At 40.8% G+C, this 27,933-nt stretch overlaps 1 protein-coding gene and 1 pseudogene across 3 annotated transcripts; one reads left to right on the top strand and one right to left on the bottom strand.

Moving 5' to 3' along the window:
• Positions 1-11: 11 nt before the first annotated feature.
• ELSPBP1 (epididymal sperm binding protein 1) lies at positions 12-27,933 on the bottom strand. Of its 3 annotated transcripts, none has more exons than XM_006142186.1 (8): positions 27,730-27,933; positions 23,838-23,910; positions 21,016-21,104; positions 15,306-15,443; positions 7,932-8,078; positions 6,921-7,079; positions 1,915-2,079; positions 12-207 (listed from the first exon to the last, which is right to left on the bottom strand). In XM_006142186.1, exons 3-7 carry the CDS (start codon positions 21,083-21,085, stop codon positions 1,922-1,924), a joined length of 672 nt encoding a protein of 223 aa, XP_006142248.1. In that variant the 5' UTR covers positions 21,086-21,104; positions 23,838-23,910; positions 27,730-27,933; the 3' UTR covers positions 12-207; positions 1,915-1,921. The 3 variants fall into 3 exon arrangements, with proteins under 3 accessions (XP_006142248.1, XP_027623152.1, XP_006142249.1); XM_027767351.1 differs by having other exon boundaries at positions 12-202; XM_006142187.1 differs by lacking the exon at positions 23,838-23,910.
• On the top strand, positions 12,153-12,634 carry LOC102471764 (39S ribosomal protein L30, mitochondrial pseudogene; annotated as a pseudogene).

Here is a 27,933-nt window from a genome sequence, read left to right as displayed (position 1 = left end):
CAGTGCCCGGGTTTAATTTAGGATTCTTTTATTGGTGGTAATACCACATTTTCCCTCTGTTCTTTGCAAAGGACCAAGTGATTGGGTATGATGGTGGAGGAGGTATTTCTAAAGATGATTATTTAAGCTTACACGATAACAATGGAAAAGACAAAGCAGGTCCCAGCTTCTATGTGGCAGTCTTCCTCTGTAGAGGTTCCTCCTTTCCTTGAAAACAGTATCAAAGGCCAGAGTTAAAGTGACAACTGCATTGGCTCAAAATGTACTGCAAATTAAAAAGTGACTTCTATTGATTTTCCACACTCAGAAGTAAGTGGAAGCAGCTCATCCAAGGGCTGTTAAACATCCTCTACCCCTCACCTGGCTCAAGGGAATAAGTCAGGTAATGAACAATGAATCCCTCAACCTCATCACAATGGTAATAAGTTTGGTGGGAGAGAGACCCATAGATGACAGTCCTGCTGTGATGGACAGAGGGTGAGGAAAGACAAAGATGAAGACAAAGAAGAAGTACAACAACAACAATACAATATAAATTTGCATCTAGGTTCGGCAGGAAACAGATTCAGTTATTAATTTTTTTTAAGTTTTTTTTCTATAGGGTATGTACACTTTCCTGAGAGAGACAGAGAGAGATGGCAAGAGAGAAAGTGAGAAATCAACCCCCAAGGGGGTTGACCACACCACAGCCCTTTCTCCTCCACCCTTTTCCTGGGATTTTGGACATGCACACACACATGTGCCCAGTATGTGTGTGTGTGCATTAAAGCCACTGGGTCCAGGACTCAAACTATGGTTGACCATGTGGGAGTCCAGCACCTTAACCACCATACCATCTGCTGGCCCCAAGTAATTAATTATTGATGTCTGGTTTAAGCATGAAGGAATAGTTGAGAAAGTCTTGCAATGAATTTTGAGACTAGGTACTAAAAATACAGCCCTAGCTACAGACTGAAGATCACTTGGGTGTTCTTTAATATCCAAGATGGCACCTAGAGTTCCAAATCCTCTCCTTGGCATCCTCTGTTCAGGGAAGATAATTTTCACTGGCAAGTTATAATTCATGAAGAGTTACTAATGCGGTTCATCCATAAGCCACGTGCATCATAAGGACAAATATTACTTAGAACCACCAGAGGGAGGGGAAGCAGAGTTTTGTCCACACATCTGATAAAAGAGTTTCTCTTTACTTCTGGATTCCCTTTACTTTTGGATTCCAGAAGTTAAAGAGTGATTATGTCAATTGATCCACACAGGAGGTCTCCATCTAGAGAGAATTTGTATAGGGTCGAGAATACAAGATAAAGCCAGATGGGAAAGAGCAGAAGAAAATGAGAAAGAGTAGAAGAAAATGAGGAGTCAAGTTGGTCTTGCAGAGATAGTCGATGACTTATGGGCTGTGGTAGGGGAGGCGAGAAGTAAATTCCACTTTTCCTCAGTTATCTATTCAATGATGGGATTGTGGATCAACAGTATGGTGATGTGGGACCAGAGAAGCCTAAGTTATCCTTCTTAAGTTATCTTAAGTTGTCTTTTCATATCATGTTCCAGTTTGAGGAATTCTATTTCCCTAATTTTTCTTCAGCCAATGCCTTCCAGACCTAAAACTCAGAATGATGCCTTTCTGAGTCTGAAGCAGTTTGCCCATTTCCCTCATCTCTCTCTCTCTCCTGCTTGCCAGAAAAATCTCGGTTTCATCTCAACCCCATCTTAGTTTTGGAAAATGGAGCCCACTGTGCTGGAAATCTCAGCTAATCAGACATGGTAGGAGAAACAGATCTAATCTTCACATCAGCAATACCCGGGTGTGATCCCTGACCTGCCTTTGTGTCAGCGAGGCACCTCGATGTGCCACCTAGCCACCTCTCTCACCTTAGCATCAGCGGTGCACCCAGTTTTGGCCCCTGCTCTCACCTTTGCATCAACAGTACACCCAGGTGTGGTCCTTATCATAGTTGTAAGAAGTTGCACACCATAATTGGTTCTTCTTTGATCCTTTGTTAGTGCAGTTAAAATAATTCTTGTTTTTATAGTTGAATGGGAAGTGGCAGGGAAAGCCAGCAACCAGTGAGGAAATTCCTGGGGAGAAAAAGGGAGATAAGACAGGTTATTCCCGGGGCTTTTATACCACAGTGGCATCTTGGGCTTCAGAACTCATCCTAGATTAAAAACTGGGTAAACACTGCATGTATGGTTGTGCTGTTGGCCATTGCTCAGAGGCTCCCATTGGAGGGGTGAATTCTGACCTAAACCTAGATGTCAGAAGACTGTTGCATTGCTGAATTTTCTTTCCTCAGAAGCTACTTTTTTAGTTAAAAATTAATTAGTTAAAAAATTTAAATGATTGACATTTAATAATTGTACATATTTGGGGGATATAATGTGATTTTTCAGTACAAAGATACAATGTGCATCGATTAAGTCTGAGTAGTACATACACACCACATCAGCCATTTGTCATTGCTTCATGTTGGAAGCATTCAAAATCTTCTTTTTCAGTTACTCTGAGATAGACCATAATTGTTGTCAACTATATTCACCCTATTGCATTTTATCATGCCAGGCATGACTCCTCTTATCTATCTATAATTTTATTTCTATGAGTCAAAATCCCTCTACCCTCCCTCCACCTCTCATGTTCCTATCATTCCCAAACTACAGTGTCATTCTTCATCTCTCTACCTCTCTGAGGTCCTTCCTTCAATTTACACATATGTATGAGAACATGTGGTATCTACCCCTCTGTACCTGGCCCATTTAACCCAACACAGTGATTCCTGGATGAGTAAGACTCATGCTGTTTGAGTTTAGGACTTGGGGAAAGGTGGAGAACAGAATGGGGAAATGGAATAAGGACCAAGGACAAAGGGAAACCCATGGATCCAGAATGCAGGTGGGAAGGACAATGTTCTAGCTCTAGGAGGATGGAGCGGTAGACTGGGACCCACCGGAATCCACAGAGGATAAATTTCAGTGGATCCTTATTATTCATAGATTCTATATCTGCAAATTGACCTGTTTGCTAAAATTTATTTGGAGCCCCCCAATCGATACCTATGTAAAAGCACACATTTTCAGCTGTGGTCAAGCAAGGCTATGCTCTGCCTTCTCGTTTCAGTTCTCACCCTGTGAACACGTACTCTGTCCATGCTCTAGTGCCATGTCTTTTGATGTTTCATGCTTGTTGCTGATGTCACTGTCTAAAATGGCTCTGAGCATAGGGTCGGAGTGCTGTCTGGCGTTCTAAGCCTAAGAAAGCTGTGATGTGCCTTATGGAGAAAATATGTCTCTTAGATAAACTTCTTTCCAGTGGAGTTGTAGTGCCAACCAGCTGTGAGTTCAATGAGAATGAATCAGTAATACATACTATGTAAGGTCTCTTTAAATAGAAACACACGGGGACCAGCAGTTAGTATAATGGCTATGCTCTGAACTCTCATGTAGCCAACCGTGGTTTGAGTCCCGGACCCGGTGGCTTAAACTCACACCAGGCACATGTGCGGGCGGGCCCAAGATCCCAAGAGGAGAATGGAGGAGAAGGGATTGTGGCGTGGCCATCCCCCCTGGGGGGTGATTTCTCACTTTCTATCTCTCTGTCTTTCTGGTGAACGCACACACCCTATAGCAAAAACCTCTAAATAAATAAATAAATAAATAGAAATATACGCAGAATAAGGTATTGATAGGTTGACAAAACTGCTGTGACCAGACACTTAAAGGTCTTAACCCTAGTTCAGTGTTTGCAGTGACTTTGTAAAACATAACTATTGAGCTATCAGAAAAGTCATGGGATATTGTTGCCTAGAAAACTATGTCATGACCTTTCCAACAACCCAATATTTAGAATAATGAGAATTAACTGTATCTTCCAGTGTGAGCCACTCTGAATTCTAGCTCATTCCTCACCCATGGACAACCTTCCACTCCACAGTCCTGGATACATGCAAGATCCCTGAACAGGGGTTGGAGACTCAGACAACTTACAAGGAAATGAAAGTATGAAGGGAGAGCCTTTTTCTTGGACAAAATGATACCAAACCGGGATCCACTGACTGTTGCCCAAGAGTAGATTGACAAAGACACATTGTGAATGTTTGGTTTTCTCTCTCTGAGCTTTCTTCCCTGATCACCTCACCAAATTTAGGTTTGCTATCTTGTGATGACAAAAATTATCCAAAATGTGAAATAAGGCCAAAAGATTGCCACATGACTTTTTAATGTCAACCTAGAATATGATCTAACAAATTCTTTTTTTTTTTTGGAGAGGTTTTCGCTATAGGGTGCGTGCACTCGCCAGACAGAGAGAGACATAGAGATAGAAAGTGAGAAATCACCCCCCCAGGGGGGATGGCCACGCCGCAAACCCTTCTCCTCCATTCTCCTCTCGGGATCTTGGGCACGCCCGCACATACGCCCGGCCTGAGTTTTAAGCCACCAGGTCCGGGACGCGAACCGCGGTCGACTATGTGGGAGTTCAGAGACATAGCCATTATGCCAACTGCTCGTTCCCTGGTCTAACAAATTCTTGACTGACATCTCATACTCTAGAATCAGCAAGTGTGTGTGTATGTGTGTGTGTGTGTGTGTGTGTGTGGTTTTCTTTCTTTTTTTTTTCTTAAGAGAAGATCTTCCTATGTTGCAGTTCTCCTGCCTCATCCTCCTGGGCAGCTGGGACTATGGGAGCAGGCTTTCACACCTGGCTTTTTAGGGTGGGTCAGAAACCAAACCTAGGCATCCCTGTGTCTTCAGCTTGCTGGGCAGCACTGTCCAGTGTGCACCATCACAACTGGGCCAAGCAAATGTTTTCCGTAAATACTTTTTAGCTTTGAGCATCGTACAGTCTCTGTTGTAACTACTTAGCCCTGTGGTCACAGTGAGAAAGTGGACCTGGACAACCCTTAAATAAATGGGCATAGCTGTGTTCCAAGAAAGCTTTATATATAGGCACTGAAATTTGAATTTTATAACAAAATTCACCAATCACAAAATATCCTGATTTTTCCCAACCATAAAAAACTATTCTCTAGTTGAGCATTGGCCCACATTCGGCTTATAGGCTGAGATGGAGTTTCCAGACCTCCGTACTAGGTATAAGTGTTTGACTTACTAATTGCCATAGATTGAAGGCCAAACTCTGAAACTATGAGACATACATAACTTACAGAAGATTGATAGATTGTGAATGATTTTTGTTCAATGCATGTGAGTAATTTGTCTGATAAGCAGGATAACTTCAAAGGTTTGATTACCCTTTAGGTGTTAATAGATTCTGTATAGGCTGAGTATCCTTTATCCAAAATTCTAGGAACTGAAAGTGTTTTGAATTTCAGATTATTTTGGATCTGAGGATATTTTCATGTATATAATAGGATATCTTGGGACCCACATCTAAACACAAAATTCATTGATATTTTACACCTTATACACATAGCCTGAAGGTAATTTTATACAATGTTTTTGTATTGCAGCATTTCTACTGTGACTTGTCACATGAGGTCGGTTGTGGAATTTTCCACTAGATGTTATGTTGGCACTCAAAAAGTTTCTAATTCCGTAGAATTTCAGATTTGGGATTTTCAGATTAAGATTGCTCAAGCTGTGCGTGATTTAGTGCTCAGTATACTTTTCTTCACTGACTATATGAGGGGACCTCAGAAAGCTTCTGGAAAATGGAATTAAAGTGTGAGTTTATCTTGGTGCAAAAATGTCTTGAGATCTCTGCATAGTTTTTTTCATAATGTTCATTTTCCATAAACTTTTTGAAGACCCATCATATACACATCTTGTAATCACCTTTGAATTGCTTTTATTATCCTTCAGTTTCTTCACTAATAGGTTTTTTTAAAACTTAGCAAATGCTTATCAATATTTGTATGACAGGTATACAACCTTATTTTTTTTAAAGGTTTTTCCACAGGGCATGTGTGCTCAACAGAGAGAGACAGAGAGAGACAGTGAGAGGAAAAGTCAGAAATCACCCTCCAGGGGAGATGGCCATGCCACAATCCCTTCTCCTCCATTCTCCTCCTGGGATTTTGAGCATACACATACACACATGTGTACACACACACACACACACACACACACACACACACCCTGCATGAGTGTCAAGAGGCCAGGTCCAGGACTTGAATCACAGTCAAGCATATAGAAGTCTAGTGCCTTAAACACCATACCACCTACTGGCCTCTGTATTCAATCTTTTTAAAATTTTTTATTAGTATTATTTGTTATTTTTATACATTCAGTCCTTATGTATCATTTGGTTTGTAAAGAGATTTTACCCAACATGATATACGCCACACAGCAGATGAGTTGATACTAATATACACATCATCAACAGGCAACAAACCATATCTGTGTAACACAAATGTCTTACTTCTCCCTATTTCCCCAAATTTCCCTTCCTGCACTCTTCCCCTCTCCCACTCTCCTTCCACTTTGTCCTCAGTGTCCATAATCATTTTTAATGCTTTTATGCCCTCCAGTCTTTCAGGCTCTACTGTAGCATGTAGACAGTTGGTATACGTTAAGTGGAGACATACAATGCCTCTGTTTCATAACCTGACTTGCTTCATTCAGCAATAGCTCTTCCATGTTTGTCCACTTTCTATCAAAGGCCATGGTCTTGTTTTTTGTTTGTTTGTTTGTTTGTTTGTTTGTTTTTATAGCTGAATAGTATTCCATGGACAAATTTGTATCGGCATCTTTCTCTTGGATCTTAAAGCTTGTCTCAATATCACATGGTTTCTGCTATTTGTTTGCCAGATTCGTGAGGTCAGGACCCTGCCTACCTTCTTCATCACCATGTCTCCAGTGCCTAGCACTGTCCCAAGCACACAGCAGAGTGCCAGGAGGTGTCCATTGAGTAAATGAATGAAAGATTTCCCCATGCCCACCCAACTTCTTCCCCAAGTTACTTGTGTCAGCGCAGAAGCTCCACTTTCCATCCTTATCCATGTTTTCTGTGGTTGGGCACCAGAGCTTGTTGCTTTCATTCTCAATGCACTCAGAGATCACATTATTTCTGTAGATGGAGGGGAAGATGCAAGGCTTGCTGAAGGAATTCCCCCCATATTCTGAAAATGATCATGAAAGGTTACAAGTCAACAAGAGGAGATTTTAAAAGGCTTTCATTTATCACACAGAAATTAGGAGGGGTCTTCGAGAAGTTCATAGAAAGTGTTATGGAGAACAACAGTGGATTCTAGAGACACTGTAGTAGGAGGATGGAAAATGTTGGAGAGTGAGAGGAAGGGAAACAAGGGAGGGGAAGTAAAATACATAAAAAATAATCACAAGAAAGAAGAAAGGAAAAACGAGAGAGAGAAAGAAAGATGAAGAAAAAGGAGAGAGAAAGAAAAAAAGAAAGAGAAAGAAGAAAACATTTTAAATTATGCATGAATTTCAAAAAAATTTATTTTGTGATAGAGTGCATTGTGTGTGCATGAAAGAGAGAAAGAGAGCTTTTGACAGAGTATCTTCATGCTGCCATCTCCTCTTCCCAACACTCTGCCCCTCACGATCCTGGGCACCTGCATGTCCCTGACATGTTTTCTAAATAATGACATTGATCATATTAAGTAAGGATTATGTATAGAATTAAGATTATATGTTAAGCTGCTTTGAGATGTAGATAGGGGTCATCAATGGGTGAATCTGGCGATTGTCAATTCTACAAACAGAAATACTTGAAATGTAATACCGGGACTATATTCTCAGGACAACTGGTTTTCCATGTGGGAAATAGGGACTTGAAGAACAAGGCCTCAGAACATTCTTGTTTCTCATGGTTGCCATTGTGTACTCTCTGGGAAGACACGTGGTTCCTAGAAACACTTCCTCTAGTAGCTCCACTCTCACCCTGACCAGGATCATTGCTATCTACCCTCCTCCCTACCTCATACCCCATCCTTACCCCAGTGGCTCACCATTTGCTTCACAGTATTTCCACTGCTGCTTCTCATCAAAGCTGGAGGTGACTGAGCACCAGAGCTTTCCAAATAAGCTGCCATCTGTGATGCAGCTTTCATAAGACTTTCCTCGATAGAGGAAGGGGAAGACACAGCGTGGGAAATCTGTATGGAATAGAATTCATGAGTAGTTTGACTTTCTCTAGTCACTCACAGAATAGAGTCATTTCATCCTCAGTCAGTAAATCAGTCATCAAAGTACAACACAAACATCAGGTCCAGGGGCCAGCAGGACCCTGGTGGTTAAGGCACTGGACTCCCACATGGCCAACTACAGTTTGAGTTCCAGACCTGATGGCTTGCTTTTTCACTTTCCTTCTCTCTCTCTCTGGTAAGTACATGTGCCTTATAACAAACTTAAAATAATAATAGTAATAAATAAAATTTTAAAAAGTACATCAGGTCTGGAAGAGACTTTATGCATTCATTTCATCAAGCACTTAGTGCTTAAAGCCTATCCCATATGGTCTCATCCTCAAAGCTTCTCCAGAAGGGTTCCCAGTCTCCATAGTGCCCCAACCTGTTGAACAAACAAGCTTAACATACGTCACATAGTGTCTTATAAGCAACAGACTTATAAAGTCAAGAAGAAGACTATTGATGATTCATGACCAACAGACAAAGTCAAGATCTTGACCTACAAAAAATGTAAAAATAAGCCAGTGAAGTCAAATAAAGGAAAGTTATTACCTAGCATGGGTGCCTTATTGCAACTTATATTAATAGACTGAATATCCCATCACATATACAGTATAAATAATGTTTTCTGACAATATATTTATCATGGGTAGATTTACCCAATGCAATAAGGAATTCGATGTCATTTGGGACTGAAAGGGGCTGTCTAGGTGAAGCAGGGGAAGAAGTGCTGCATTGAACAGGTGACATGGGGAAGCCTGCCATGAAAAAATCTGGGAGAAGTGAGCTCCAGAAAGAGGAAATAAACATGTGAAGGGTTTAAAGACAGAAAGGAGTTCAGAATAGTCAAGGAATAGCATGGTGATCACCATAGCCAGAGTTCCGTAGGCAAAGAAGGGAGTGGTAGATGAAGTAAGAAAGAGGCAAGATACTATAGGGTCTTGCAGACCAAGGTGAAAGTTCTAAGGCATGATGGTGAGCCATGGAGGAGTATGAGCAGACAAATAGCATTACCTGATTTCACATTCTAAAACGGTCTCTTTGGCTGATGTGTGGGGAATAGATTGGAAGGGAGTGAGAAAGGATTGGAGGAAACCAGTTAGCAAATTATTAGAGTGGTTTTTGAGAGATGGGATGAGATCTAGAGTAGGGATCTATTTTGAAAGAAATAATGGGTTAGTTGGTGGATTTGAATATGAGGGAATGACTTCTGTTTTTCTGATTCGTGATAGTACTTCATTTTATTGAGGAAAATTGAAAATTAGAAAAGAAAGGAAGAAAGAAAAAAGCAGGATCGGATGGTGGTACAGTAGTAAAATGCAATGTATATGAGACTGACCCAGATGGAAGGTTCCAAGTTCACATCTGTAGACCTTCCTGAGTACACTGGGCATGGTACCCATGATCCAGGGCTGGTTAATGCTGGAGGTAGATCACAGCATCAAGATTTTGTTAGGGGTGTTCTCTCTCTCCTCTCTCTCTCTCTCTCTCAAGAAAGAAAGAAAGAAACTGAAAAAAATCTTCTGCACAATACTATATTTCTAGTTATATAAACATCTTAAATTAACATCTCAGGGCATTGCCCTATAGATACCTGCTTCTGTTCTATCTCTTTAAGAGATAAGGGTGAAGAGAAACATACTGCAAAGTACTGTTTAGGAGTGCACATACATACCACTTACCATTAGAGTGTAAGGCTAAAATGTTCAAGCTGCTGAAAAGTAGTGATAATAGTTATGGCACCGTGGTAACACAACTAAACTCACATAGGAAAGGTCCTGAGTTCACATCCTAGGACCTCCCTGACCCTGCTGGACATGTATGCACATGCGCCCATGATCGATCTGGGTGAGACTAGGGTGGATTATAGCATGGAGACCCTGTTGGGGGTCTCTACCTCTCTCTCGTGGAAGAAGTAAGTAAATAAAAAAATTTTTATGTAGCAAGAAAGTTATTGATTATAGTTATCGTTCCAAAGAGCAACACTTGGTTCAGAGACCAGAGCCAAGGAGAGGACCTTCAAAAGGCAAGCCTTCATCTAAACAAGAACCCTCAATAATTTGGCCAAAAGAGGTATAGTTGAAAATAGGGGCCAACTCCGTAGTATAATGACTGAGGAAGCTGGATTCCACATGGCCAACCATGGTTCAAATCTTACCCCCAGTGGCTTGAATAACATGGCTGCCACATGTGGATGCATGCCCCAAATCCCAACAGGATGAAGAGATGAAGAAGAAGGGATCGTGGCATGACCATGCTCCACTGAGGGAGTGCTTCCCTTTCTCTCTAAACTAATACCTCTAGGCCTGCCTGTGCTGTAAATATACTTTTGGCACAATTTTGCCACGGTTTGTATGTGCTAAGCATGTTTCGGAACCTCTTTTCCAGATTTTTTTTTTTAAAAAGGAAAATTTCTATTTCTAGTTCCATTTTAAACAGTTAATGCTGATTATGTGCGTTGTTTGAGTTAGAGTGGTGGTTTTCCATTTTCAGCAGGGGGTAATGTTGCTTCTAAGTTCTTTTTTTCCCTCTCTGCATGTGAGGGCACTTTTTATAATCATGTTCAGGTCTTGTAATCAGAGATTCTACTTAACAGTACAAGTCTCTGGCTATTGTTAATGTCTTTGAAGTTAGTTATGATCATGCATGCTTACTACTTTATTATAATTTTCTTTCTTTGTTTTAAAGAGAGTTTTTTTGCTAAAGGGTGCATATGCTCATCAGAGAGAGACAGAAAGTTAGAAATCGCTCCCCAGGGGGATGGCACACTGCAATCCCTTCTCCTCCATTCTGCTCTCGGGATTTTGAGATGCGCACGCGCCCAGGGTGAGTTTTAAGCCACCACTTCCAGGGTTCAAACTGTGGCCGACTACATGGGAGTCCAGCAACATAAACATTATGCCATCTGCTGCTCCCTAATTTTCTTTCTTTTTACTCTGTCTATTCTTGCAGTTAAGAAATTATGTTGGCTTGTTTTGAAACTGTGAGTATAGATAAGTAATATTATTTGCAAATTTCATTTCAGGATAGTGAAAGGGACATTATAGTATTTGTATTATAAAGGGGAGGGGGCCATTTGATCTAAAACTTAAAAACAATGATGCCAGGAAAAAGCAAATCATAAATATTCAAAAATTGGGTATTGGTAGGAGCAATTTAATATCCAACACTGAGTTATTGGTTAAAAATAAATAAATAAATTTCATCTGTATACACAAACACACACTCAGATCCAGAAATCAGATAACTGTCAAAAATGCCTTTAGGGGAACCAGCAGTTAGCATAATGGCTATGTCGCTGGACTCCCACGTAGTCGACCGTGGTTCGCATCCCGGACCCGGTGGCTTAAAACTCACGCCGGGTGCGTGTGCGTATGTGCCCAAGATCCCGAGAGGAGAATGGAGGAGAAGGGATTGCGGCGTGACCATACCCCCTGGGGAGTGATTTCTTGTTTTCTGTCTCTATGTCTCTCTCTGTCTGTCTGGCGAGCGCACGTGCCCTATAGCGAAAAACTTCTCAAAAAAAAAATGCCTTTAGCTTTGAAAATAGTAAACAGAATCTCTCAAATCCCTTTTCTTTTACACTTTGTTTCTTTTCCCCTTATTAACTTAGAAAAAGTAAGGAAGATACAAAGAATGCAGTAGTTCCTTTGGTCATCTGGCCGTACAATATTACAATACCCTTAGCCGGAGAGCACCATTTGAAAATAATGTACTTGGGGCCAGCAGATGACATGGTGGTTAAGGGCACTGGACTCCCACATGACCAACTGCAATTTGAGTACCCGAGCTGGCGGCTTGCTTTCCCACCTTCTCTCTCTTTCTCTCTCTCTCAATCTGTCTCTCTATGGTGAGCACAAGTGCCTGATAGCATAAATTTTTAAAAATAGTAACAATAAATGAAATTTTAAAATCAATTCCAGCACCCATTTAAATAAAATATGTACTTATTAAATTCTTCCTCTACTCATTTCCTCTGTGGACATGTTCAGGCTGGATGGTTAGCAGATGCTGCTTTCAAAGAGAACAGCTGCTACCTTTATGGCAAGGATTTTGCACTCAGTAGTTCAGAGGTCCCCAGACAGACTACACACGGTGGCAAAAGGTGTGGAGTCTCCATTTGTACAGACTAGATTCATCACAAATTTATCAGGTCAAGAATACCAGATAAAGTGTTTCAGCCTTCACCTGGAGATCATGAAAAATATGGCAGGTATCCATGGCACCTTTATAAACTGCTTATTGTTACCAGAATAAAGAGTACAAAAAGGCATCCAAACTGGGAAAAAGAAACATTAAAGATGCTTGGATGCAAAAAAGCACATACTCCTCAAGTTCCTAAGAATATCCCACAGTGAATGCAAAACTGAAAGTAATCCAATACTCTATAAGAATTCAGCCCCTGAAGTTGCTCTGAAGACTCCAGCAGAGGAGGTCTGTCTATCATGAGCCCCAAGAGCACAGGAGAGTTAGTAGTGCAGTCGCACCTGAAGTCTTTGGAGCCAGAAGCTGTGAAGTCCTGATGCCAGAGCTGCTTCAGATTAGAAAATGCAATAATATAAGAAAAGAAAAAAAGAAAAGAAAAAATAGTTTAAATAATAAGTCTTTTTAAAAAAAGAAAACACAAATTGTTGTTATTTAAAGGTGCCATGAAAGTGTTTCATTAAAATATGTTCTTATTGTAAGTCTTTAAGGAACTGGAGACAGTGGGGGAGGAGGGTGAGAGGGAGGGAATCAAGGGGAAGAAGAAAGAAGCAAAATGTTTAAGGGACCCAAAATGTAAAGAAAGCTGATAATGATAATGTATATGGTATTGCTTTTGACTGTACCAATAGGTAGTATATTCATGATGGGAAAATTCATTTGGTATGCTATAGTGATACACAGTGATGAAAAGTAAACATTTTTTAAAAATTAAATAAAGAAATGGAGGAACATGTTTGGAGAGAGGCCCTGTGGGTGTGGGGACTTGCTCTGAGCAATCATCTCCTGTCCCTTTGGGCTATGGCAGAACCTTGCACCTTGTCCTTTCTTTGACCCTTGCTGCAGGCAGAGCAAAGGGTGGAATGTTCTAGGGGCCTTCCAACAGATACATCTGATGAAATTCAGGAAACATCCTGACCCCAATTAGCAAAGTCCAACCCCTGTTCTGCCTCTGCAAGATTCTTTAGCCTTATCAACACCACTTTGATGTTTGCAAGAAAGTAACCTCCCTCCTGCAGTTAGGCTTCTCTCCACTAGATAAGAAGGTTATTGGAATTTCTCTTTGATAGGGTGGTAGCCAAGAGATACAACTGGCCCAGTATGTCCAAGACCTTATAGATTTGTTACCTGCTTCTTATTGTCTGTAACATATCAACTTATCTGGAGTGTCATGAAATACACGTATGTAATGTCGCTTTGCCCTGTAAATAAAGGCACCCAGTTTATCTGGGCAGCACAAGTTGCTTGGGCTGCTTAGACTCAGGCTGCCTGTGTCCACTGCTACTCTGTTTGTCTCTTTTCTTTCTGCTTCCTCTTAGATGGAGCTAAGGCCAGGACAAACACTGACCAGCAGAGGGCATAATGGTTACATGGCTGGACTCCCACGCAGTTAACCACAATTTGAGACCCAGACCCAGAGGCCTCAAACTCACACCAGGCATGTGTGCATGCATGCCCAAAATCCTGAGAAGAGAATGGAAAGAAAATGGGAGAGAAGGGATTATGGCGTGGCCACCCCACCCCAGGGAGTGGTTCTCACTTCTTTCACTTCTTCCTGGCTCTTGGTCTCTGGCAAGCATACATGCCCAGTAGGAAAAACAACAACAAAACCCTCCCTAAAAAGAAAGAAAGAAAGATGTTATAATAAAAATATATATGTAGCGACGGTCTACACTCTTAGTAGAGACTGAAATACTGGAGGTCATAAAAGCATTGAAAATTGTTATGGACAATGGGGAAAAAGTGGAAGGAGAGTGGGAGAGGGGAAGAGTGCAGGATGGGAAATTTGGGGAAAAATGGAGAAGACATTTGTGGGACACAGATAAGGTTTGTTGCCTGTTGGTGATGTGGTGTATAGTATTCTCAACTCACCTGCTATGTGGCATATATCATGTTGGGTAAAATCTCTTTACAAACTAAATGATGTATAGTGATTGAATGCATAAATAATGATAAATGATAATAATAAACTGCTAGAAAAATATATATGTTCTAAATATTAATAAATAAATAAATAAAGTATTTATTTAATTCTTTCTGAAATAGAGATACACACACACAGAACCTTCAATAGGGTCTTGATGCCATGATCCACCCCCAGCCTCAGCCAGCCCCAGATCATGGGCATGTACATGCCCTAGGTACTCATGGAGGGCTCTGGATGCAAACCCAGACCTTCTGTGGTCAGCCTCACAGAGCATTATATTTTATGGCTGTGCCATCATTTAGCCATCCAGAAAGCACCGTTGGTAGCATTATGACCCATTATTAGTATTTGGTGTTTGGTCTCCCAGGTCATAATCTATGCGCATGTACATAATATTCCTATTTTTCCAAAATCTTTTCAAAAGGGGACTGGGGAAGTCATGCCCACAAACATTAACAGACCATTTTACTTTCTATTAACAGGATTCTTCCTACCTCCTGTCCCTGGCATAGTATCTTTGAGATGTATATTTCAACCGATTAGTGTATTCTTTTACTTATGCCTTCCCAAGATATGGAACTTCCCTTTTCCTTGAGATGTAGATTAAGCCTTTCTTTAACTAAGACAGGGATTTTCCCTTCCAATCACTGACCTAAGAATCTGTGGAACCCACCTATAACCTACAACACCCCCCCCTCCCCCGCTTCTACATGTCCCGCCTTTTTGGGCCAGACCAATGGGAAATCTTTTAATTAAATGTTGTGTGTCAATCTCAAAAGCAAATAAAAGGAACCTATGTACATGATCACCCCGAGAAAAGGCATGTATGCCTCTTCTCCGGGCCTAGGTCACTCACAGTTGGCTTGAAAATAAACCGCATTAATTATTAATTATTAATTTTACAGTTAGTTATATTTTTTCCGTCGACACTATAGTTTGCAAAAATATGACCGTGTCTTCCACATTCACACATTCTCTTTTGCAATCCACCCTGTTAAGAACACCGTGAGAAGTACATGTCTGTTGTTTAAAAGCTGCCCGGTATATGAAATTTTCACACTCACCTTCTACCATGCAGTGCTTCCATCTGCCATCATAAACTGCCCTTGTTGCACACCAAGGGGAGAAGCTATTAGTTTTGGTGCAAGTGAAGTAAACAGATTCCTTATAGGTGAAGGGAAAGACACAGTCCTCTTTAATATCTGAAGGACAGAAGGACAAAACAAGAGGAGACAGTCATAAGGAAGGAGCCAAGAATCCAATTTGGTTTGGTTCTTGCTTTGATATGAATGATGGTCCCTCATATGTTGAAGCTGTAACACTCAAGGTGTTAGTAGTTGGGGTCTTTGAGAGGCGATCCCCATCTGACTGGGGTTAAAATGCTTATCAAGAGACCCCAGAGAGCTAGTTGTCCCTTCCACATCTGCTAGCCCCTTCTACTATGTAATGTTAGAAAGAGAAAGTGTCATCTATGAATCAGGAAGTAGGCCTTCATCAGACATGTAATCTGCTGCTGTTTTGATTTTGGTCTTTTCAGCCTCCAGAACTGTAAGAAATAAATTTCTGTTATGCATAAGCTATAAAGTCCAGTATTTTGTTATAGCAGTCTAAAAAAAATGTAGACAGTTCTCATGGTAGTCTGAGCGCTACACACCGAGGAGTAGCACTCGACTTCCTAATGACATGAGAATGTGTCCAGAATATGTCTGGGCCACAGGTATTGAGGAAGAGTTTCAGACTCAATGAAGGTGAGCAAAAATATGTGAAAGGACTAAAAAGTCTGCATAAAAGTGGGACTAAAGTATGAGTTTATTGGTGCAAAAAAATTTTAAACTCACACAAAGGTTTTTTTATAGTATGTATTTTCTATGAATTTTTTTTCTTTTTTTTGGGAGAGGTTTTTGCTATAGGGCACATGCACTCGCCAGACAGAGAGAGACAGAGAGACAGAAAGTGAGAAATCACCCCCCCCAGGGGAGATGGCCATGCCACAATCCCTTCTCCATTCTCCTCTCGGGATCTTGGGCACACACGCACATGGCCTAAGTTTAAGCCACCAGGTCCGGGACTCGAACTGCGGTCGACTACGTGGGAGTCCAGCGACATTGCCATTACGCTAACTGCTGGTCCCAGATCTTTCTGTTCTTCTGTATGAGGACAGGAACTCGGTCATTTCACAGTGTATTCACAGCACCTAGAATAATGGCCTATTCATCATCGGTGATCAAGAGACAGCTGGCAAAATTCGTTCAAAAAATACCATGTGAAATAGGGCTTCTTTAATGAACTCATCAGAAGAGTTTATATTCAAATAAGAATTAAAATACAAAGTATACTTAGTAGTCTCTCTCTCTCTCTCTTTTTTTCTATAGAATGTGTGTGCTTATCAGACAGAAACAGAAAGAGAGAGAGAAGGAAAGTAGAAATCACCCCCCACCAGAGATGGCCATATCACAATGCCTTCACCTCCATTCTCCTCTCAGAATTTTGGGCACACACGCCCAGCATGTTTTTCAAACTAGCAGATCCTGATACAAACCATGCAGTCAGTCATGTGGATTCCAGCTGCCTTAACTTCCATGCTTCCTGGTTGACTCCCAAATATTTAAAAAAAATTTTTGTCATCATTCAATAGCGCTATAGATAAATAGTGCCTGAAATATATACTAAGAAGTGCTGCTCTAGGCCAAGCTCTCCATCACAGGTGGACAGGTGGACCCACAGAAGATAAGGAATGATTTAAAGTCAATATCTTTTTTTTTTTCAGCAAAACTAAGATGAGAGCTTGGTTTCCTCATTTGCTACTCCAGGATCAAAGCTTTCTTCCTTAACCTCATCACCTTCATCCCCTCCTTCCTGCCCTCCCTCTCTCAAAGATGTAATAATGAATTGCTACAAATAAGATACACGGACAAGTGATCTTTGTGTATATGCAGTAGATTGTGGGTGGGAATTATGTTTGCCATTTTTTGGTTTACAGGGAGTCTCAAAAAGGGCCATCAGGTGACTGGTGGTGAAGACACTGGATTCCCACATGGCTGACCTAGACCCTGTGGCTTAAAAATAAATAGATAAATAAATAAATAAATGTTTAAAAAAGAAGTCTCAAGCAATTCTCTGTGCTATAAAAATAGTGCTTTACAAAAACTGCGGCACGTATACACAATAGAATTCAGCCATGAAGAGTAATCAATTCTAGGGGCCTGCAGGTGGTGGATGGTTAAGGCACTGGGCTCCCATGTAGCAACTGTGATTCGAGTTCTGGACCTGCCGCTTACTTTCTCACTTTCCCTTTCTCTCTCTTTTGCTTTCTGGTCAAATTTAAAAAACAACAATAGTAAATAAAATTTTAAAAAGAATAATGAACTCTTGTCATTTGAGATAAATGGATGAAACTGGAAGATACAATGCAAAGTAAACTAAGTCAGGTTATGAAAGACAAATACTGTATGTCCCCACGTACCAAACACTGAATGTCCTCACTCATTGGCGGGTGCTAAAGAAATCAAGGGCATAGAAGGAGGGAAGGTATTGGTTGGTACTTGAAACTGAATGGGGGGGCGTGGTGGAGACATTGAGAGAAATTGGTTAAAAGACACAAGAGTATAAGTAAACAAGTGGAGTGGATTATGGAGCAATGTACCACAGTAACAAACATCCCAGAGAGTGGTGGTGATAGGTTCATAAACAGATAACTATATCTAAAATTGGTAAGTACCTTTATAAATATTAGCTCTGAGCAGTGTAAGTGTGAGAAAGAGTATGAACCCAGGCTGAACCAAGTCTTTATGGGCAATTAGAAGGGAGTAAATCCAGGAAGAGAGAAAACACATTAGGGGAGGATGAAAGGCATGAGCAAAATCCCAAAGACAAGAGAGAACATGGGGTAAAAAGAAATTCTTCTGTCTGTCAGCTGAATAAAGAGCAATGATTCTCCATGGAGGAGAGGAAATCATGCCCCCTCCCACCCCCCAAGGGACATTAAACAGTTTCCGGCCATTTTATGTTGTTAACCAGTAGGAGAGGGCTGATACCAACCAGAGATGTTGCTAAACTCCCTATAACCTACAGAATAGCTACACAGAACAAAGAACCATCTGACCCTAATGTCCACAGAGTCAAGGTTGAGAAACTCTGATTAAGACTAGGCAGTGGCACAGCAGTAACACCACCAGATCCACATGGGAAAGGTTCTGGGTTCACATCCAGGCCAGCTGAGACTTGGGAGTAGAGTGCCATGTGAAGACCCTGTTGAGGGGTGCCTGTCTCTCTCTTTCTCTCTCTCTCCCCCCCTTTCTCTCTCTCTCTTTCTCTCTCTCTCTTTCTCTCTCTCTCCCCCTTTCTCTCTCTCTCTCTCTCTCTCTCTCTCTCTCTGTGTGTGTGTGTGTGTAATGGGAAAAAGAAAAAAAGAAACTTGAAAAGAATCAAACTGATAAGTAAGACTGGACAGAGAACACCGAGGTCCTGAGGCTGGAGGATACAAAAAGAAGAAGGATCTTATTCTCTACATCCCAAAAGAAAGGTTTCCCACCAGACATCTATGTTGAGCTGTTAAATGAATTTGGCATGAACCTCTATTGAGTTAAGCCATGGACATTTGGAGGGTTTACAACAGTTAGCTCTCAGCTGATGCAGAGTAATAAGATACATCTCTGCCTTCAAGGTCTGTAACCTAGCAACCCTGTCCCTAATTCTGGATTTTTACCCTATACAATATGACACAGGCAAGGATGGGTTGGGAGAGAGTGGATGAACCCCATTCATGGGTTGAGGTATTAGAGATCCTTAAACAACACTGTGTTTTCTATGTCTGGGTCTCAGAAGTGTTTAGTCTTGTTTTGTGACGTTTAAACAGTATAGATCTATAACGCAGAGTACCTGGAACATGGCTGCTGCTTAACAAACATTATTATCTGTCACTGTCATCAATATTCTTCCTCAGTCATAGACACCATTGAGTATCTGGAATACTATAACTAGTGGGAGAGTAGATGCCCCTGTACAAGGTTATCCTTGAGAGTTGTTAGTAAAAATCAACACATAATGAATACTATTAGCCATCTGCAAAGTAATCCAACAGATGGCCTAATCTTCTTAACTGAGTCTCAATCCTCCATAATCCAGACCCTGTTGACCTACCCATTCTCACTCCCTGATTAATAGTCTCTTGACCTTACCCCATGTTCTCTTTTGTCTTTGGGATTTTGCTCATGCCCTTCATCCTATCCCAAATGTTTCCTCTCTTTCTAGATTTACTACCTGCTACTTGTCCATAAAGACTTGGTTCAGTCTAGGTTCATACTCTTTCTCACATTTACATTGCTCAGAGCTAATATTTATGAAGGTACTTACCAATTTAAGATATAGTTATCTGTTTATGAACCTATCACCACCATTCTCCGTGATGTTTGTTACTGTGGTACATTGCTCTATAACCCACTCCACTTGTTTACTTATACTCTTGTGTCTTTTAACCAATTTCTCTCAATGTCTCCACCACGTCCCCCATTCAGTTTCAAGTACCAACCAATACCTTCTCTACTTTTATGCCCTTGAATTCTTTAGCACCTGCCAATGAGTGAGGACATTCAGTGTTTGGTACGTAGGGACATGCAGTATTTGTCTTTCATAACCTGACTTAATTTACTTTGCATTGTATCTTCCAGTTTCATCCATTTATCTCAAATGACAAGATTTCATTATTCTTTTTAATTTTTTTTATTATTTTTGCTTTTTCAATATTTTTATTTTTTATTAATTTTAAAAATTATTATTTAGGGAACCAGCAGTTAGTGTAATGGCTATGTCGCTGGGCTCCCACGTAGTCGACCGCGGTTCGTGTCCCGGACCCGGTGGCTTAAAACTCACGCCAGGCACGTGTGCGTGCGTGCCCAAGATCCCGAGAGGAGAATGGAGGAGAAGGGATTGCGGCGTGACCATCCCCCCTGGGGGGTGATTTCTCGCTTTCTGTCTCTATGTCTCTTTCTGTCTGTCTGGCGAGCGCACGTGCCCTACAGTGAAAATCTCTCCAAAAAAAAAAAATTATTATTCATACATTAAATTGCTATATATCATTTAGATTGTGAAGAGACTTAAATTTTGACCAGAAATCAAAAAGAGAGAGGGAAAGTGAGACAGTAAACTGGCAGGGGCAGGACTTGAATCACAGTCAGCTATGTGGGAGCCTAGTGCCTTAACCACCCACCACCTACAGGCCCCTTGAATTCATTATTCGTTATGGCGGAGTGGTATTCTATTGTGTATAAATGCCACATTTTCTTTAGCCATTTGTTGGTTATTGGTCACTTAGGCTGATCTATATCTTAGCTATTATGAATAATGCTGCAGTAAATACAAGTTTGCGACTATCGCTCTATAGAGTGACTTTCCATCCTTTGGAGACATACCTAATAGTGGGATTAATGGATCTACAAGTAGTTCTGTTTTTATATTTGTGACAAACATTTTCTCTTTTAGAGAGATTTTTGCTATAGGGTATATGTGCTTGCCAGAGAGTGAGAGAGAGACAAAAAGTGAGAAATCACCCCCCCACACACCCCCCAGAGGGACTGGCTACACTACAATCCCTTTTCCATTTTCCTCTCAAGATTTTCAGCATGGACACACATGTGCCTGGCATGAATTTCAAGCTGCTGGGTCCAGGATTCAAACAGCAGTTGACCATGTGGGAGTCCAGTGATGCAACCATTATGTCATCTGCAGATCCCAATGAATATTTTCTAAATTCTCCTCATCATCTGACAATATACTCACCTCCACTTGTCTCATAGGAATAGAGGAGGAGGGCCATCCATCCCAGCAGATAACTTGACCATTGGTTCATTTTGGTTGGCCTCTTCTCTCTAGATTAAAAGAAAATAAAAATTTTGTTTCCACAGAACCTCTTCTTCTTCCCACTAACTCTCAGTATTGATATTATATGTGTTGTTTTTCTTTCTATCCCAAGCAGTAATAAAAGAATAATTGGGGCCAGCAGGTAACACAGTGGTTAGGGTGCTGGACTTCCACATAACCAAACAGAGTTCAAGTCCTAGATGGATTGATTTCTCACTTTCTCACATGCGAGTGTGTGTGCTCAATAGAAAATTTAAGTAATAATAGTAATCATAAAATTAAATCAATTATTCTTTTTTAAAAAGAATAACTGAGGGACCAGCAGATGGCATAATGGCTATGTCTCTGGATTCCTACGTAGTCAACCATGGTTCAAGACCTGGACCCAGTGGCTTAAAACACCAGGCGCATGTGCCCAAGATCCTGAAAGGAGAATGGAGGAGAAGGGATTACAGGGTGTTCTTCCCCTCTGGGGAGTGATTTCTATTAATAAATACTTGTCTTTATTGTGGAGACAAAGGTGTGATAGAAATAATAACTTAAGCATCTGTTAAACAATATATTCCAACCAAGATGTCCAACACACTTCATGCTACTTGATTCTCATAAGTCAAGTGATAGAGTTTTTCAATCCCCATTTTACAGATGCAGGAACTATTGTCCAGAGAGATCTGAATTGATTACTGAGTGAGGAAATGGCAGGCCTGGGACTCAAACCAAGCAGTAGGCCATGTGAGATCCCCATAGCCACCATGCCACCAGTTGGTCCAGCATCAACTCTCAATAACCAATCTAGACAATGGGCAAGGAATTAAAAGCCTAGTCACTGAGTCAGGTCATCCAACACATAGGTGGGACCACAGAGCACCTGAGTTATAGAACATGGCCCAAACTTTTTTCTTCCTGTCCCTTAACAGCACGTGACTCTCTTGCTACCTAACAGAGCATCTTTCTCATTTTTTTGTTATTTTTCTTTTTTTTTTAATGAGAAAGAACCTTTTTTATTTTATTTTATTTTATTTTATTTTTTTGGAGAGGTTTTTGCTATAGGGCGCGTGTGCTCACCAGACAGACAGAGAGAGACAGAGAGACAGAAAGTGAGAAATCACCCCCCCAGGGGTGATGGCCATGCCGCAATCCCTTCTCCTCCATTCTCCTCTCGGGATCTTGGGCACGCATGCACACGCGCCCAGCGTGAGTTTAAGCCACCAGGTCTGGGACTCGAACTGCGGTCAACTATGTGGGAGTCCAGCGACATAGCCATTACGTTAACTGCTGGTCCCATTTTTTGTTATTTTTTCCTTGAAGACTTTACTCAACTATCACATCATGCTGCAAATTGCTTTTTCTAAGTGACATTTCATTCACTGACTACTTATAAATGACCCTAATTCTTTTTGACTGGTGATTCAAACCCTAAAGTTCTTTTTGTTTGTTTTTGTTTTGTTGTTGTTGTTGCTGTTTTTTTTTTTTTTTTTGAGAGGTTTTTTCGCTATAGGGCGTGTGCGCTCGCCAGACAGGCAGAGAGAGACAGAGAGACAGAAAGCAAGAAATCACCCCCCACGGGGGATGGTCACGCCGCAATCCCTTCTCCTCCATTCCCCTCTCGGGATCTTGGGCACGCACACACACGCGCCCAGCGTGAGTTTTAAGCCACCGGGTCCGGGACGCAAACCGTGGTCAACTACATGGGAGTTCAGTGACATAGCCATTACGCTAACTGCTGGTTCCCGATTGTTTTTTAATTTTTAGAAGGTACATGCACTTGCCAGGAAGAGAGAGAAACATCTTCTTCAATGGAGTGTGGTCATGCTGCAATACTTTTTGCTCAATTTCTCCACCCCATCATGATTTGGGGCATGTATGCACAAGCACCAAGTATATTTTTCAAGCCACCAGGGCTAGGGCTCGAACCACAGCCAGCCGTGTGAGATAGGCCTCCTATGTTCTCTCTGCATCGTATCTGTCTGATTTAGTTGATTCCACTTTCTGAATATCTCTTAAATCCAACCTCTCCTCTGCTTCTTCTGTTATGACCAAAGGCAGGCCTTTACCATCTCTTCCCTCAGCTGTTGTCCTGTTCTCACAGATACTCTACTCTCTCTACTGACTGGTCTATTGTTTATAAGACTGCCGATAGGACTTTTAAAAAATCTATTTCTTTTACATTCATTCACTGTATATCATTGCAGCATACAAAATGAATTTTTCCATCCAGAATACACTGAATATTGGTTCGATCAAAGATAGTACCATACAAGTTATCTTCAACAGATACATTTTCATTTTGTATTTCTTAAATAGTTTACTTCTTCTTTTTTTTTTCTCCTTAATTCCCTCCTCCTCACCCTCTGCCATTTTCCACCCTCCTCCCACACTGCCTCTGGTGCCCACAGTTGTTCTCCATGCTTTTATACCATCCAATATTTCAGCTTCTCCCATAGAGTGCTGACATTCAGTGCATATTAAGTGGGGACATACGGTGCCTTTCTTTCATAATCTGGCTTGCTTCACTTAGCAGTAACCTTTCTATCAAATGCCAGGGTCTCTCTTTTTTTTTTTTTTTTTAGGCTGAGTAGTGATATGTAGTGTATATGTGCCACACTTTTTCAATCCATTCATCTGTTAGTGGACATTCGGGTTGGTTCCATGTCTTAGCTATTGGGAATAATGCCGCAATAATTTTTTTAATGTGCACTTTAATGTATTCATTCAAGAACAAATATCTATTGAGCACTTACAATGTGTGGGCACAGGGTTAAATGAAGAATGCAGTATAAAGCAGGCACAGTACTGCCTTCATGGGATCATAGTCTGTGAAGGAAACAAACATGAGGTAGGTAGACCAGAAACAAATACAACTCTTTGTTGTGATCTTGGCTGTGATAAGGACTAACTTGGGCAAGCTACTTTTGATGGGAGGTCAACAGAACTTCCTCTGAAAAACATAACATATGAACTGAGACCTGGAGGAAAAGGAGGAGGAGGAAGAGACGACACTGTGGGGATGTGGGGACTTATCCAGCAGAAGCAGCAGAGATAAAAAGAGCCTGATATGGAAACAGCTAGATGTGTTCAAGGATCAGCTGAACAAGCATAGCTGGGACTATGAGTAAGAAGGGGTAAAGCCAGAGAGATGGCTGGTGAGATGGAAGGTCCTGAGTCCTGCAGAGACTTCCTTACATTCCAAATGCAACCTGAAGCCACTAATAGGGTTAAGGTAGGGAGGGGCAGCATTCATTAATCCAAAATCCTCCATCATTTTAATAATACAATTCACAGTGCATACGATGGCCTTCCTCTCAAAGCTCATTTCCTATCCCTCTTCCCACCCCTTGATCTGCCCCACCACATTGACTTTGTACTGTTTTTTTTGCACAAGACAAGGTGCTTACACCACCAGGCCTATGTGCTTGCTCTTCTCTGCCGGGATGCTTTACCCTCCAGAGAGTTGCATGACTTGCTTCTTTAGACCATAAAGGATTGTGTGCAAACACAAATAATTTATACTGGCTGATGGTCTTCAATGTTAACGATCTACTTGGATCAGGTCATGGATATTAATAGAAAATATTTTGGGGGTGGTTCAAGACAATTAAAACAAGACTTAATAGCCAGCCACGCATGTCTGGAACATTCAGGTAAGGACCAAATTATTCCTTGGCACATTCAAACTCTTGAAGAACCCTTTATCTCAAGCTGTAGCATAGCTGAGCCTGGCATCCTGCCACTCTTACTATTTGTTGGCTAGTAGGTGAGAAGGGTGCTGTGGCTTTGGAGGCAAACCACAGCCAGGCAGAGGTGTGAGTTTTCCCAATCATCAAATGACAGGGAGTAAGACCCACCTCAAGATTGTATTGTACATGCCACAGATACTAGAAACCACTTTGTACACAGCAGAGGGGACTTCAAGAAGTTCATGGAAAATTAGAGTTAAACTCCAAGTTTATGATGATGCAAAAAATGTTTGAAATTTGCATGCACCTATGCAATACATGCACATCTTACATGTGAACATACAGATGCATATATGCACAATTATCTCCACAAATATTAAGTAGTTAAAACATTAAAAAGAAAAGATTGAAGTGTTTTCTGGATAAAACAATATGAGATAATTTAAAATTACAAAATGAAAACTCTGTGTAAATGGCTGTTTTAGAAATGGATTCCTTTTCTGAAGTAGCTATTGATCTACCAAATTTATAGAACATCTATAGAGCAAAGCATGATGCCACTGGTTCCTCAGTCTTGGCAAATTCCATGGTGATTAAAAATCTGGAGGGGGGACAGCAGGTGGTGTGGTAGTTGAGGCACTGGACTACCAAATGACCAACTGCGGTTTGAGTCCCAGACCTGGTGGCTTAAAAATCACCCCAGGCATTTGTAAATGCTTGCCCAAAATCCCTAGAAGAGAATGGAGGAGAAGAGATTGTAGCGTGGCCATTCTCCCTAGGGGGTGATTTCTCACTTTCTCTCTCTCTGTCTCTCCAGTGAGCACATGTGTCCTATAGTAAAAATCTCTAAATAAATAAATACAAAGCTATGTGAGTCTGCACTGGTGTCTGTTAGAGGGACATGGACAAGGTACCTAACGGGTTATACATATATAAAATGAGATGTTAATAATCATGTCTACTTCATAGAGTTGTTGGGAAGATTAGATACAAGACACACAATACTTAGTAAAGCATGTACGATAGAGCTAGTGATAATTAATGTTGACCATTGGTGGCAGTAATGATGATGATGATGATGATGATAACATCTACTCACCATGTTAGCCCTGAAGTAATTAATTAATTATAGGAATGTTCTATTAGTCATTTATTTGACCTTTAGTTGTTTATCATATTCTAAACTTTTCTAAAAATGTGTTACTTTCTAGGAAGTATTTTCCATGCCTAAAGATAATCTTCATTATTAATATTCCACCTACCCATCTTCCATGTATTCATTAATCATCAACCATCCATTCCTCCATAACTTCATCCACTCATAAACTTTCTACCCATCCATTTATTCATCCATCTTTCTATTGATACTTATTTATCCATTCATCCATTCTTCCATTCATCATCCATCCTTCTATCTGTCCATTCATTCACCATTTATTCTTCCACCCATCATATATCCTTCTATCCATCCATTCATCCACCCACCCTTCCATTCATCATCCATCCTTCCACCCACCATCCATCCACCTACCTTTTCATTTATCATCATCCATCAACCTAGCCATTCTCCCATCTACCTATCCATTTTCCCATCCTTCTATCCACCTATATTTTCATCTATCCTTCGATAATCTATACATACAATGAATATTTAAGAACCCTGCCACCTCAAAGAAACTATGGTGACTACCAATAGAAACAAAACCTGATTTTTGTCCTCAAATCGTAAGAGATGATACATAAGCACCATATTTATCATCCAATCAATATCTATCCTTTAACATGAAAGCAGTCAAAGCAAGTATATTACAACATTCAGAAGGTGCTCAAGAGATATCTTGACCCTTAGCCTCTTCACTCTGGTTCTCTTAAGCCAAAAGCATTGCAGTGGAACAGTGAGAAGAAAGTGGCACCCAGCCAATGAAGGTTCAAAGCCCACCTCTCCAATGTATCAACTGGGTGGACTTAGGCTATTTCATGTCTCTGAAGTCTAATTTTCAGTGTTCTCCTCTTAAAATGAAGATAATACAACTGTAGAAGCTTTCATGAGAATTAAAGGAGCTAATGGGTATAAGAGAATAGTGTGTCTTAAAAATACTGAGTCTCTCTGCTCCTCAGTAGCAAACGACTCCATGTCTAAAACAAAAGCTCAGCATAAATCTTCTCTCTCCACATTACCCTCAACATACACCTCTTCTACTACATATTTAGGTTGCCTTTGGAAGGAGAAATGACAGGATCTCAGGGAGATATTGTTGCATTTCATATTTCTCCTTCAAAAACAGGGATAGTACCCTTACCTTAGAGGAATGGTGCAAAGATTCATGGAATCATGACAATATTAGTCCACCATCAGGAACTTAATAGGCAATTTTCCCAGTCTGGTTCTCTTTTCTTCCACCTGTTTTCCTCCAAACTTTGAATTAAGGCAGCCTTCCTAACATTACATCATTCATATAATCTGAATTCACTTACACTTTCAAGTTTCTTAAAAGGGAAAGGAATCTTCCCTAAAGACCTTTTACCCTCCTTGGTTTAGCTTTCCCCTCAAAAAACCAATGTGATGGCCACCAGCCACTTGTGGCTCTTGAGCACTTAAACATGGTAAGTCCTTTGTTTTCAGTGTAAAAGACTCAATGGATTCTGAAGGCAAAATATGAAGGAAAAAAAAAGAATGTAAACTATCTCATCAATTTTTTAAATATTTATTATATGTTTCAATGGCAATAATTTAGATATCATAAGCTCTATGAAATATATTAAAATAAATTGCACCTGGTCCTTCTTTCTTTCTTTTTTTTTCTAACATGGCTAAATAATATATGCCCCTTACCGCTACATATGCAGCTTGTAGCAAATTTCTAGTGGACAGTATAGCTCTAGACTTTCCTTCTTTGCTGTGGGGACCCCAGACCTCATTTTTCACATCCACCCATATTTCCAAGTTAAGGAGTACCTTTGAGAGAGTTCTTCGTGGCCCTAGCTCTCTCCACGAACCCTCTTTAAGGTTCTGCTCCCAAAGTTTCTGGGTTATCTGGAGATTGGCCAAATGGCTTTGGCTCCAGCTTGTCTGTAGAACAAGACAGCAGCTACCAAAAAAGGATTCTCTGTAAGCGGTTACTATCAGAAAGCAGTTTGGATGGGATCATCCTGTAGTTAA

The sequence above is a fragment of the Tupaia chinensis genome, unplaced genomic scaffold, assembly GCF_000334495.1.
Source record: "Tupaia chinensis unplaced genomic scaffold, TupChi_1.0 Scaffold000067_2, whole genome shotgun sequence".
NCBI lineage: Eukaryota > Metazoa > Chordata > Mammalia > Scandentia > Tupaiidae > Tupaia > Tupaia belangeri.
Note: the sequence above shows the minus strand (reverse complement) of the source record. Positions and strands in the feature narration are given on the sequence as shown.